The sequence below is a fragment of the Ruditapes philippinarum genome, unplaced genomic scaffold (assembly GCF_026571515.1).
Source record: "Ruditapes philippinarum isolate M1 unplaced genomic scaffold, ASM2657151v2 ctg8148_1_1_1_1, whole genome shotgun sequence".
NCBI classification, from domain to species: domain Eukaryota; kingdom Metazoa; phylum Mollusca; class Bivalvia; order Venerida; family Veneridae; genus Ruditapes; species Ruditapes philippinarum.
The window spans coordinates 19,787-35,300 of NW_026852237.1; the positions used below are offsets into that span (position 1 = coordinate 19,787).

The 15,514-nt window shown below is 34.4% G+C and overlaps 1 protein-coding gene across 2 annotated transcripts in view; it reads left to right on the forward strand.

Moving 5' to 3' along the window:
- The first annotated feature begins 255 nt into the window (after nt 1-255).
- LOC132753564 (uncharacterized) overlaps nt 256-15,514 on the forward strand; it is a 31,497-nt gene continuing 16,238 nt past the window's right edge. The window contains exons 1-5 of one of the 2 annotated variants that reach the window (XM_060744061.1): nt 256-420; nt 5,890-6,081; nt 6,881-7,005; nt 7,254-7,377; nt 8,590-8,703. In XM_060744061.1, coding sequence (XP_060600044.1) covers nt 363-420; nt 5,890-6,081; nt 6,881-7,005; nt 7,254-7,377; nt 8,590-8,703 — 613 coding nt within the window. In that variant the 5' untranslated portion in view covers nt 256-362. The remainder of the gene's footprint in view (nt 421-5,889; nt 6,082-6,880; nt 7,006-7,253; nt 7,378-8,589; nt 8,704-15,514) is intronic. The other variant, XM_060744053.1, reaches the window with a different exon arrangement.

Here is a 15,514-nt window from a genome sequence, read left to right on the forward strand (position 1 = left end):
ATTTCTAAAATTTACCAAATGAACATAAAGAACATTCACCAATTTATAGTCATGATAGTTACAGAAACATGAATTAAAGTTTTCTTCACATTTATTAGCAGAAACACGCTGTTTTAGACCAATTGAAAATTTAGTAAATGCTTAATTGTAAACACCTTTACGTACATGTAATTGCCGACTGAAATCTTTTTGTTATCGTATAAAGTCGCAGTTCATATTTCGACTGTTTTTAAAATATTCACTTCCTTGTACCAGCGTATCATTTACCTGTTTTGAAAACATTTTTTATCTAATCACGTAAAAGAGGAAGAACGCATTCAAGAGTATGGTTGTGTAGATATTTTAATAAGTTTAGTTTTAAAATGTCGCGGACATTTGGAGTGTGTTGGATATTTCTTTGGATTTCGGCTGCTGCTAATGGTAATATAACAAATTATCTTTATATACAAAACATATTGACAGTTTAATTTATAACTTGAATACTATACTAGTATTAACTAGCAGAAACCTGATATTTTTTTAATATAGTAAGTCAGACAACCATGTAAAGTGTACATAAGGGTAAGATTTTGAAACAATTTGTTTAATTTTACAATAAATATAAAAAAGTAATTAAACTTCACAGTAACGCACGCAACTGAACTTTAGTGCAGAAAATAGATTGAACGGTAGAAAGAAAATAGAAACCGTCGGAAGGCGGAAAGCAAAATAAATCATGCCCACCTCGTATATATAAACAACATTGTACTTCAAATGGTAGCCTGGGATTCAGGTGTTTATATTTTTTGCTTATTCATAACATACTCGACCGTCATAGATAATACATCTTTGGTTTTGATAGTATCACAATTTGCCGAACAGAAGCACATACAAAATCGGAACCCAGGCTTTTCAAATGGTACAACTATGAAGAACCTTTCGTGAACATTTAGGTGGATGAAATACTAGATCTATTCTATGTTTATGTCGCGGTGTCGTTCTATGTTTATGTCTCCATGCCGTTCTATGTTTATGTCGCCTTGTCGTTCTATCGTATCTGTCGATTTTTCCTTTTGTTGTATTGTCAGATTTAAAATATCCCGCAAGTGACAAACTTAAGTAAGCAAAATGTGTGTTTTGTCACACTCATGTAATTTGCTTTATATCTAAACATTTACCTATATATCTTCCCTATCAATTCATTAAAAAGAAGACAATTTTACTATGTTTTGCACTGATGAGGGCACGTATCAAGGCGGAGAAGCACGCCGTTCGTTACCCAAACAAACAAGATGACGGATGCCTCCGAAAAGAAAGTTTTTTTTCCTTTTTTTCTCTGAAATTCGTGATGTTCTTGAATAAAGGTGCATATAATAACTTTCTTCACAATTTTCCGCGCACACTGGATTTTATTTCATGATGTTTCGTCCCGTACTTCTTTTGAAATGCGCGTCATTAGAATCGAAGCGAGATAATTGTCCACCGGTTTGATCGTGGTAACGTACGGCTTCGTCTCTAATATTGACTATAATTTCGTTTACATATCATTATGTATATTAACTGAAACCACTGACTTTAAAAAGTTGTAATATGAGTGTCATCAAACTTTTAGTAACGTCATCAGCCGTTCACCTCTTTTAAATGATAACATCGACAGCCATTCATCGGCAAGAATGAATAACACTGAAAGCCGTTCACGGAAAGAATTTTCAGCGCTTTTGTGCTAAAGTTACTAGGAAAGAGTAAAACTTTTTTGTTCATTTATAGAGGATATTGAATGAGTGTTAGTTCAATACTGAATTTATTGCACGAGTTGAATAAAATTGTATTATGCGAGCCTCTGGCGAGCATAATACTATTTTATTCAACGAGTGCAATAAATTCAGTAATGAACTTACACGAATTTAATATTCTATTTATCACATACCCAAAATAAAAACCGTTTAAAGTGAAATAAGAGTTATTTTCCGTTGACGCGCCGATAGTAGAATGCTAACATTTAGTAGACAAGAAAGCACATTCGTCTCATGTGTTTTTAGGGGACAAGAAAGCACATTTGTCTCATGTCATTTTTTATGAATTATTTGTCACGTATTTCCCCACAGCAGAAATTCATTTTTATATGCCCGAAAGAATTTCGGACATATTATGTTATACCCCCTGGCGTCCGTCTGTCCGTTCGTCCGTACGTACGTCCGTCCGTCCGTTAGCAATTTGGTTTCCGGAGCATAACTTAAGTTCCATTTGGCCCACAGTATTCAAACTTCATAGGATGATTGCCCATATTGGGTAGAAGACCCCTATTGATTTTGGGGTCACAAGGTCAAAGGTCAAGGTCACTATTACCATAAAACTGAAAATGGTTTCCGGAGCATAACTTAAGTTCTATATGGCCCAAAGTTTTCAAACTTCATAGGATGATTGTCCATATTGGATAGAAGACCCCTATTGATTTTGGGGTCACAAGGTCAAAGGTCAAGGTCACTATTAGCTAAATACTGAAAATGGTTTCCGGAGCATAACTTAAGTTCCATTTGGCCCACTGTATTCAAACTTCATAGGATGATTGTCCATATAAGGTTGAAGACTCCTATTGATTTTGGGGTCACAAGGTCAAAGGACAAGGTCACTATTAGCTTAATACTGAAAGTGGTTTCCGGAGCATAACTTAAGTTCCATTTGGCCCACAGTTTTCAAACTTCATAGGATGATTGTCGATATTGGGTAGAAAACCTCTATTGATTTTGGGGTCACAAAGCCAAAGGTCAAGGTCACTATTACCCTAAAACTGAAAGTGGTTTCCGGAGCATTACTTAAGTTCCATTTGGTCCACAGTATTCAAACTTCATAGCATGATTGTCAATATTGGGTAGAAGACCCCTATTGATTTTGGGGTCAGAAGGTCAAAGATCAAGGTTATTATTACCTTCAAACTGGAAACAGTTTTCGCTCAATAACTCAAGCATTAAACAACCTACAGCTAAAGTACTTTCGGGCATATAAGGCCCCGCCTAGCGGTGCGCTTGTTAGAATCGAGGTTCGCCGTTTTACCTAATGTCAAGTGTAATCATCAATAGGTTTGCTTATACTTTCTTTTTGAAAACCTAAAGTGAACTATTAATTATAATATCTTTAATTCAAGAAATTGGTTGGCTTATCCTTAAGGCGTACACTGAAACATACTAAATCCCGTTCACGATGATACAATGGTGACAGCGCGATTGCACGATGGTACGTTGATGAAAACGCGATGGTGCGATGGTGAAAACACAATAGTAGAACGTGAAACAACGATTAACGATGGTGAAACAACGAAGGCTCGATGATGAAAACGTGATGGTACTATGGTGAAAGGCGATGTAACGATGGTTAAAATACGATGGTACGATATGATGAAACTGCGATGACATGATGATGAAAACGCAATATCATTTTTTCTATCGTGTCATCGCATCATCGTGATTTCACCATCGTGTTTTAATCATCCTACCATACTACCATCTCAGTTTCACCTTTGTACAATTGTGCATAGCTGTTCAGGGAGACAAAAAAGGTTTCTTATGTCCAAACGGAACACCGTAATCGGTTGATATTGAAGGACACAATATCGTGACTCGTTTCGCATCTCGTTTGTCGACGCGAGGGAAGAAATTGAATACAGGTCATACGAGTATACCGCTAAGTTGTATTTATTCCCTTTATAGTCTACATAAAATCATTTTAAGGCCCATTATGGCTGAGAAATGCTTTTATTTGTATTCCACAAAAGCGTTTTATTTTTGGTGTACTTTTATAGCTCAAAACAGTTACTCATTGGCTATTTACCTGAAGCATATTTCTATCTGCTGCTTTTCTGCAGTTTGTACAGTTGAAGTGATTTAGAATTTTGTATTGAAGTCAAAATACTACTTTGTTTACGTTTTGCTACTTCGCTTCGTGTCTCATCGGAATGTCGCGTCTCGCCCGGTTCTGAGTGGCCCGATATTCCATAATTATGGCATTACCCGGATTATTTTAGGAACTAATGCATGTTGTAAGTGTTTTTTCAATGGCGGATCTGAAAGTTGTTGGAAAATGACGATATTTTTATACAAATATATCTGATGAAAACAAAAAACGTGTGAAATGGTCTTCTTATTTTCTACCATAGATCATTTAAGGGCCTCCGTGGCCGATTGATTTCATTAGACCACTTGCCCCTAACCGCGGTAGGTTCGACACATACACGGGGCGTCGAACTATTCATGCCAGGATCCCGGTCAGGGTCCAAATCCGGAATACATATCCGCGTGCGCACGTGATAGAGCTCTATTGCGTGCGAACGTAATAGTATCGCGTGGCCACGTAAAAGCTGCTATCGTGTGCGCGCGTAATAAATAAGAAAATTCTATGCTCCCTTTATGCCATCGTAGATACTACCTTGTTTTTGCTAAGAATATTCCTAGTGCCATAAATCATTGATAAAAATTTAAGCATTTAAACTAGACGTATCACAATTAATAGCGATAATAATAGACTTGCTGCATATGTGTTTAGGTTCTTGATGCTGCACTTGTAGAAAGTGTCATTGTGACATGCAGAACAGGGATATTCATGACTCCTATGCAAAGACAGAAAGTTTTTGACTGACCGGAGGTGACCTAAAAACGGTATTATAAATACAGAAAACACAGAACAATGGCTGGTAGCCGAAATACAGATGGGCATAATTATTACCTTTTAAGAATTTTATGGAAAAATCTGAGACAAATGTGCTTCGAGTGTCCTTTCTATTGTGTGTCGAACACATCTGTCTCATTTCCAATTTGTCGCAAATATGAATGTTTACGAACACGTCGGTCACACTTCGTGAGACAAATGTGCTCCGAGACAAATGTGCTCCTACAGGGCTTTCTTTAGGGATTCTGTTTTTTCTTCTTCTATATTTTGTTGTAAGCATGCCCAACATATTTGTGCTAAGTTTAAAATCCATAAAGGAATAACAGAATTGTTGACTGGACCCAAAATCAGTGCATTTTAATGTAAGAATTACTTTCAAATCAAATTGTGACTTTGACTTTTCAGTTAAAGACCCATACCGGTATTTTGTGTACGAGAATTCAATCTCAATTCGCTTCACATTTATGCAAACTTATTCAAACATTCTTCTATAAATAACAAAGTTATGGATCAGACGGACACAATGAAGAATGATGGGACGGAAGAACGTCTTTCCCATTTTTATCATTTTTACAGGGCATAAAGATTGAAAACTGTAGTTTCGATTTGATAAAAATCGAAGATGGATTGTCATGTATATAACCAATATTTGGTAATTTTGACAGATAGATGTCGTAAATGTTTAAGTATTTTGATTAAAAATCGTACTTTGTATATAAGCCTGTAAATTATGAAATATATTACAAAAATATTGTAAAAAAAATAAGAAAAAATAAGAGAATGAAAGATATGTGCTTGTAAACTTCCTTAATAGGGAATGCCGCATGCACAAGATTATTGCTAAATGCTTATATGTTGTGAATAACAGAGACATTCTATGTTACAGTTATTCGAGAATTCGCAATAAACTTTCGGATGTAACATAATTTCACCATTTATAGATTTTTTTAAAAATATATTTTATTGATGCTCAGCTTTGAGCCTTGCATCTCTGAAAAGAATATTTCAAAACGATTTCACTTTTGAAGTCTACTTGTAGCTCATTCTTAGTTTCAGAGGAAATTTGAATGAACTTAACGAGTAATACGCAATTCAAATAAAGCGAAGCGTTTCATATACACATTTAGATAAGGCTACTACAGAAACCCATAAGTGATAAACGTTTCGCTTGACACTCATTAGTTTGTCTATACCAACGTATCTATATTGGAAGATTGTTTCATTAAATATTCATTTCTTACATCATTGCAGTTACAGCTTATTATGTCCTTTCAAATGAAACTGCCTCGTGGGACAATGCAAAAAGTAGGGGAAACTTTGCAACACCAACAATTCAAGGGAATAACTCTTCTTGGTTTAATATCAATATAACATCTGACCTAAATGAAAATGAAACAGCATGGGTTGGATATTATAAGAAGGAAACAGCCTTTGCTTACATTGGTAAGTTCTTATTATATATCATGTCATTACTTGTACATAAACAATAGTTGGTAATTGCTTGTTTTGCCATGCCTTAACAGCAGTATTCTTGAAGAAATGAAGATTATGTACGTATTATCAATGAAATATAAACACTTTTTACAGTATCATGAACAACAACCTTAGCGTTTATAAAAAAGATATATAAAAGATACCGGGGTATATAAAAAGATAGAGCAAAATTATAAGATAAAACCATTGACCATAACTTTTGACCTTGGTCTTGAAATGAGCGTCTGGGTTTTAATTTACAATCAATCATCATCATCTTCATAATTATATTGAATATGCTACCGGGGCGTCTCCTCAATGTTGTCTCTGATTTTTTATTCTTTTTTGCGATCGATATTTTGTCAAAGTTGGACAGCATTAAATAATCATGAACGTTATTCCAACGGGTCATAAGTAAGAAGATAAGTAAGAAAGGATTACTTGATAAGCCTTTTGATCTTGAACTGTGACATACTAAATGGGAAACCTTAAATATAAATTGCAAATGTCGTTTTATTGAGCATCTCAAAAGATTCAGAGAGGACACATCATTGCTGGTTTAGAACTGTTAGCAAGGACTTAGAATTTCATTTCCTTGAAGAAGCTATCCAGGTTAGCAAATGGAACTTCGATGACTCTACTCAGGTGCCCGCTCGTGCCTCAAATAAGGCAAGGAGGGGCACCTAAGGTCTTTCTCTAACAGTAGAAAGCCTGTGTTGAGTTTCTGCAACGTAAAACCCTACCCAAATATAAAAGTTACGTATTTCAGGATGTAGCCTATTAAACAAAACAGTACCAAATGGTTTGTTGCCGACAAGGAAGAATTCCCCAGGCAATTGCTTTTCATTGTGCAAAGAAACATATCACAGTTATATTGGATTAAACAAAGGCAATGTAAGCTCTCCGAAAAATAAACAAGATAATATTTCGTGTTTATCTGTAAATATCATTTTGTCTCCAATAAAATACTACGGAATAGCACAGTTGTTTAAAACGTAATTTTACTTTCAGCAACTAGTTTGTATTTTTTAAAATATGCCAAGGCTATTAACTAGTTTCAGCATAAGTATTTTTATTTTCTTGAAATAGCATATAAGAGTAAAAAGAACTGTTTAGATGTTCATTTTTGTATGTTGTTGCAGTGTTTTTGCCTAAGTGAATTACCAAGTGGAAACATAACATTGAGTAAATGTGATATTTCTCCTAATGGAGATTGGATTGCTGGTGGAAACGATTGTATGTCATTGTACCAAAAGATCAGAGCGGGTATTATGATAGTTTGAATAATTGTAAGATGAATAACTTTAAAATACTATTTGTACAAAACCTTAAATTTGTTTTAGCTTTCACTTTTAATAAGTTTCGCTTCTAACTTTACCACTTGTACCGCGAAACATAATAAAATGGCAGTAAACATGTTTCTGTTGATAAGGTATTCCATCGTGTATATCCAGTAACGCCGGGATGCAAAAATAACTAAAAAAAATAAATGGAGGATACTAGTACCTGGCAGGATTTACAACGAGGTATGTGAACTTGCAAAATTTTTTTTTGTATATTACCGTTTTGAGTGTAATTTTGGCTTTTTACGAGGTACGTGAATAAACATATATATAGTCTAAAGAGTGAGAACAATGAACATTTTTATAATAAAAAAGGCATATTTTATAACTACCATCTCAAAAGATATTGAGAAATTCCTATTTATGATAAACGGTTTCAACACCGTTGTATCCTAAAGTAAGAAATTGCATTGCTTCGTACTCATTTCAAGACATATACATGTATTACGAAGCTTATAGCTCTATGGTTGCAGGGACCGATTCGGTGTCTATATTTACGCAATCAAACTAAAATAAATTCTGTATGAACTAATTTAAGTTCCCCCTACAGAATTTTTAGAATAATGCTCATACTCACCGATTAATGGCGTTAAACAAGTGTAATAATTCAGCACTATATATGAAAAAACCTCATTTTCCGGTGTTACCGTGAAGCGCTATCCACGTACATCGGCGTAACCTCATTAAATAGACTTTTAAAAATCACATTTTATCAGCTTATTTTCAATTTTCTATGCCACCAGAAGTAAAGTAAATGTCATTTGCCTACCAAAATATCGAAATTATACGGTATTATCTGCATTGTTGTACTTATAAAGAGTCGAGAAAAAAACAAAATTACACTCAAAACGGTAAGCATGCCATCATTTTCACGAATGATCTTAAAAAGTAAGCAATTTCATCGAAATAATCTTGATGAGGGTAAAGTATTACGTCTTTGCAGCCGTATACAGCTATTTCTTTTTTCAGTTTGTTTAATGGCCAGATTACTTACCGCGTTGAAAATCCTGTCAGGTATCCGTTATTTATTGCACAATTCTGCTTAACTCTTTGCACGAATCGTTCATAATTTCACATTCAATTCCGGCGTTACTTGATATACACGGTGTAATCGTAATCGACTCTTTCTTCTTAGATATACATGTTACAAGAGGCGGGAATAGCGGAAAATGTCTTGTGTTTGAAGCAAGGAATAATGAGCTTTATTGGACACGGTGTGAAGAATATGACCAAACACTATGCAAAAACGGTTTGTGTTTTCAAGAGACTCAAAAACAAAGTCTGTACTTTTCAACTATTCAGTTTCTTTTATCTCATTGAATTAACAGTATATTCTTGATAATGTATAAATATTTATTGTTTAACTCAAATTTACATATTGCTTTATATATTGCATTTTCTATGTACGGTTGTTCATCGTTTATTTCTATGCATTTTTAGTCGGTTAACATGACGACATGTTAACATATAGACAAATGTACTATAAAATTTCTTGATAAGATTGGTTTGTATATTAAACCAAATGGTTAATTATTAACAGAAAAAAACCCGTTGACTAGTGCTGCACTAAGACGGCCCTACAATGCTCTGTATCTGAGTGTTTTTTGTTTTGTTTTTGTGTCAAAAATACAAATTACTGATAATTTCTTTACTTTTGACTACTTTAATGACTTTAATTTATTATTTTCACACTTGACCATAAATTGCTGAAGAAAAAATGCAAGAACTGGAAGAACAATGTATGAAACGTGTAAAATAATAAATTCGAGTCATTAAAGACGTTATAAGTAGTTTAAAATAAACAACTTAACAGTAATTAGCATTATAATTACCCCTTCCAATTCAAAATATGTATTATATTATATTTATAATTTTATTATAGTCTGATCAATACATACATATACAATTAAAACAATATACATACAGTAAATTGTATAGCCATTCTTTTAAGAATTATAACAGACTGTTATATAGTTTATAAGACGGGCAACTCCACAGTTCATATTACAGAGATCTATAATATCTACTGTAGATCTACCTCCCTTATTTACATAATTATACACATTAACATGTCAATATAAACACATCATAATTAATATCTCTAAGACATTTACAAGTAAAACAGCATATTCCAAGCATTGAATGTTATACTTAAAATAATTAAATTGTACTAATATCTATATCAACAACTTAACTGTATGAGTAATTTACGGTGGCACACTGGTGACATGTGTGTGTTTTTATTTATTTCGTGGCCACGAGATACTATGTCGTGGCCACGAGTTACTAAGTCGTGGCAACGAGATAGCTATGTCGTGGCCACGAGATACTATGCCGTGGCCACAAGTTACTAAGTCGTGGCCACGAGATAGCTATGTCGTGGCCACGAGATACTAAGTCGTGGCTACGAGATACTATGTCGTGGCCACGAGATAGCTAAGTCGTGGCCACGAGATAGCTTAGTCGTGGCCACGAGTTACTAAGTCGTGGCCACGAGATAGCTAAGTCGTGGCCACAAGATACTATGTCGTGGCCACGAGTTACTAAGTCGTGGGAACGAGATAGCTAAGTCGTGGCCACGAGATTATAAACCAATCAGAATACACTATATATATTATGAATTTTTAAACTTAAGAACTTACTTTTACATGCATCATTAATCTTTGAAAATACTGAAGATATTCACTTTGAACTTGTCTTTAAGATCATATTAGAAAGTCACCTTCCAAGGCCCATCAGACGTTAATTTTGACTATAGCTCTTTGGTCGGCAAGTTTGTGATCGAATTGGTCAGTTTGTACGTTTGTACGGCCTGTTAACCTTGTTTATACGATGACATGAGAAGGAGTAAGTCCTGGTTTATTTTATTTGTAAGGGGCATTGCCCATAGACAGTAAATAGCCTATAAGGTAAAATCCTTGTCTGATGAATAATTTAGAAGGGACAAGCCATGGTAAATGTAACCCAGAAAGATCATTGCACCTGATCTGTAGATGACATCTAATAATTTCGAGGTCATTGGGTCGAAAATCAGGGTCACAGTGACGCTAAATGTAAAATTATTGACAAGGCAATAATTTGTATAAATGACACTTTTACAGGCTGGTGAAGTTGTACTATAGCACATGTCTAGTTAATTAGGGAAATTCACATAAATGGTGTAATCTGATTGGTTATTTATCTCGTGGCCACGACATAGCTATCTCGAGGCCACGACTTAGTAACTCGTGGCCACGACATAGTATCTCGTGGCCACGACTTGGCTATCTCGTGGCCACGACTAAGTAACTCGTGGCCACGACATAGTATCTCGTGACCACGACTTAGCTATCTCGTAGCCACGACTTAGCTATCTCGTGGCCACGACTTACCAACTCGTGGCCGTGACATACTATCGCGTGAGCACGACTTACTAACTCGTGGCCACGACATAGTATCTCGTGGCCACGACTAAGCTTTCTCGAGGCCACGACTTAGTAACTCGTGGTCACGACATAGTATCTCGTGGCCACGACTTAGCTATCTCGTGGCCATGACTTAGTAACTCGTGGCCACGACATAGTATCTCGTGGCCACGACTTAGCTATCTTGTTGCCAAGACTTAGTGTAACTCGTGGCCACGACATAGTATCTCGTGGCCACGACATAGCTATCTCGTGGCCACGACTTAGTAACTCGTGGCCACGACATTGTATCTCGTGGCCACGAGATAAATAAAAACACACACATGTCACATTTGTGCCACCGTAGTAATTACATTAGATCTAGGGTTGTTATTATTGAAATCGAAGAATGAAATCTCATAACTGTACTAATTCCTAAATGGTTATCTCCTTATAAAAGTACTAAAATCATCTATACATACTTATTATATTTTGTCTTTATGCATTCTAAAAGTTTGATAACAACCACTGACCTCAACTTAAAATCTGCCAATCAAATCTAAATTTTGTAAATGTGGCACTATTGCGCATAATAAAAAATGTCTTACAAAATCATATATCACTCATGGTCAGACCATGGATGAACTGGTCAGTGGTGATTATCACAACAGGAAGATAAAATATTCTAATTGGTTTAAAAATACATTTATAACATTTATACAATAAATGTTCTTTTGCTATTAAAATGCTCATTTTAGGCAGGAGGTGAAACATACACATCATCAACTTCAATTTTTTTTAATTAATAATGTGTATCCTCACCCTCCACCTAAAATGAAGCAATTAAAATATATATTTATTGGTACAAAAAATCTTTTCTAACATTATATATCATAACAGGATTTTGCAGTATATTTGACACTATTTTCATTTGACAAGAGGAAGCAAAGCTTGGCAATATCATTATTGAAATTAAACAAAGTACAATTTTCAGCAGCATTTTCAAATAATTTATTGCGAATATCAGTGTACTGGGGGCAATGCAATTATACGTGCATCTCATCTTCGATGTCATTATTACAAGTAGGACATACTCTATCGTTTACATTTAATTTTTCGTATCTGTCAATCTCCAATCTGATTGGTGCAACACCACATCTAAATTTAGCCAATGCTGACCTATGGCGATAAAAATCTGGAAACAAAGTGATCCCTCGGAAGCATTAACCACAGCAAAATTACAAGATAATTGCAGACTCGGTTTGATTGAGTCTGTACATGAGGGATACTGAATAAGTGCAACAACCCTCACGCCTGTCCAAGCATTTATATGAATATCAGTTTTATTATAACCGTACCATTTATAACCAGTCATGTCAATAATATCGTTACTTCTCAAATAGGTTTCTGCAATACCCAAAATGTCTAAGTCCAGAATACTGAAACATGCTTCCCTCAATTTAAAATTATCAGAGTTATTAAAAATTAATGTTCCAAAATCCCATTTCCATCAACAATGGCCTCTCTGACCACGACTCTGTCTTTGTCCATCTCTATTTCCTCTGTTACCGCCCCTGTTGTTGCCCCTTCTACCGTACCACGCTCCATTGTCATGTTACTGATCCTTATAGGAATTACCGTCAATATCGTTACTCGCCTTCGCACTCGCGGCACCACCATTTCGAAAACCGGCATTACCCGATGAGCTTTTATTTCCTTTGTTACCCGATGACTGATTTCCTGTATAACCAGATTCAAATACTTGAGTGCCCACGACCTTCAGATTAGACCGACCATTGTTTATAGCTTTAACATGCATACGCATATTGGTAAACAACTGCCTCTCCTCTTTTGTTTGGTAGCTGTTAATGTAGACATTTGTATAAAATAATGTCTCTCCAAGTTTGTTTTTTGTTTTCAGAATCTTACTTTTGTCCTCCTGACTTCTACACTCACACACTACAATTCCTGGAACATTCTTCCTCGTAGATTCCCTTCTAACCACATTAACAAATGAAATGTCCGGTATCTGCAATACTTTATTCACCAAGTCTGACATTCTTTTTGTAATATCTTCAGAAACATTGTACGGTAGATTCCGCACCACAATATTGCGTGTAGTATCTTTGTTGCTTACCTGAGTTTCTGTAGTTTGCAATTTGGCCATCTCTTCCAACCGCTGATTCACTTCTTCCATATCATTTGTTAGTTCAGACTTTAAATCACTTAGCTGGTTTGTATGCCTTGTGAAGTCGTTTTTAATCGTTGACACTTCAGTATTAATGCGTTTGTCAAAGACTTTTGTGATATACATTATCTGATAAATTGTAATTAAATGACAATTTTCAATGGCACATTTTATGTAAAAATGATAATTCCTGTAATATAAGTAATGTGAAAACAATTCATTCAACAATAGCAAGAAAAAAAACCAAACAAAATGAAACAAATGGACATGACATCTTTGAAAAAAAGTAGTCTTTCTACTTGTTTCGGCACTATTTTCCCTTTTTGTCTATCAAAAAGTATTTAAATATTAAACATACATAATAAAACATCATTTATGTAATACTCGTATTTGAGGTACAGAAATACATTTGAAGAATATATGATGTAGTTTTATCTGTCAAAAATTATTTAATTTGAAAGAAAATGGTAATTTTCATATTTTTACTACATTGGATTTCATGCACCGCACCATTATTTGAAGCTATCACCATTGACATTCTTACCATTTAGATATTCCTTTAACAGATTCTGTACAAATTATAAAGGGAACTTTTACGCACACATTACTAGACCACTTACAAATATCACATTGTGTCACAACGCGAATCCTCAAAACAGCGTCAAGTATACTCAATAAATTACCGGTAGTTTATAACATTGACATTTGGCGAAACGTTTATGTATGTCACATAGAAAATGCAAAATTGTTTTCATTTTATTTTGAATTTTTAACATAAATTATGAAAAACTTTAAATAACGGAACTCAAGAGTTGAAATGTCATATAAAACATTATCAAAGTGTTATATATTATTGCAAGCTTTATAACATTGTCCTGTACAAGTTTATCACAGTTTTATTTTTTTAGATTCGTTTTTCGCATGACTAAAGATGAAATTTACGAAACTGATCTTTTTAAAGTCGTATGTGGTATGGTCAGCTAAAGACATAAAGTAGATTGATATAAATATATTAATAGAATTTAATTTTGCATGATCTTCATTTAAAGCAGAAATTAATTGGGGGTCAGCGACCTCTTTTTTCGTTTGAGCAACCTTTATGGAAAGGCTAAATCATACAGTCTTACAAGTTTAGCTTACCAAAATTCCTTTTAGAGCAATACTAAATCTGTAAATATACGTAGTCATAAACGGAACTCCAGGACTATAGTATGGGGGTTATTCGTTGGCAAAAATCCAGCCTTTGAAATTTGACAATGCATACTTCGGTTCTACTAAACATATTAGTAAAAATCTAATATTGTCGTTCCGAGAGTTACATACTGCATTTGAATTTAAGCGTTTTGATTATCTCGATTTGAGAAAATGGAAGGTGTTAACGCGCAACTTAGATAAATTGCAAACTGTATTACTTCAAATTTGCGACATGTAGAAATGTAGCGACATGTAGAAATGTAAACGATAGAACGTACACAACACGTTTAATCCTTGAGAGTGTAACTGCACCAGTTAACACTCTCAGGTTGACAACACCACTCTTTCTTTTTACATTCTCCTCGCGATTAACATTTGTAAACGATTTTGCAACTTCCATATAAATTATAGCATTATCACGGAAAAAGACGAAAGTTAATAGGCGGAGCCAATTTTCACGAAAGCAGAATATAAAGAGAGATAACTGTTGCTGGTTCAAAAATATTTCAAATGTCACATACATCAACTGCATTACAGTTAACTTTGAATATCCTCTGATTTTGTTAAAACGTATTCTAGCACAGGATATTCAAGTAATGAAAAATTGTTTAAGATATAATGTAACAACGTTTATACTGATAATGAGCATGATAATATGCAAAAACTAAAGTTGGTGAATTAACATAAGGGAATGTTTCCCATTTAATAAGGACACAAACCACATATGGCGCTGAGCTGGCTGTTCATCGACTTCAAACATTACAACGTTTTAAATTGTTGAAGAATTCGTACGAATGTCTTTTACATTCAGCAAACAGTAATAGAATGCGATACATGGAAGTCACTTTTGGCAACACGGATAAAGAGAACTGAACAGTAAGCCTGTGCCTTCTTTCTTTAAAGGACTATATTGGGTTGTAGAAAAACCCAAATTTTTGACCAAGTGTATAACCACGGAACTATTCAAATATTACTATCGATAATTCCGTGGTATAACCAAAAACTTGTGACTTTGTCCCATTTTAATGTTGAAATAAATATTTAGTGTATCCTAGTATCTCTGTTTACCTCCATTGGGAGGTATTTTGAGTCCTATAATTTTAACATTAAATATATGTTAGCTGACGCAAAATTAAAAAGAAAATCTGTTATTATATCTGCTTTATATCTATGCTTGATTGTATACTTCACGTGTGTTATTTAATAGAAATACGTAACGGTGGTTTTACATGAAGAAATTGCGATGTCGTGTGATAAAAAATGTTTAAAATGTATTATTTATTAACTTTTCAATA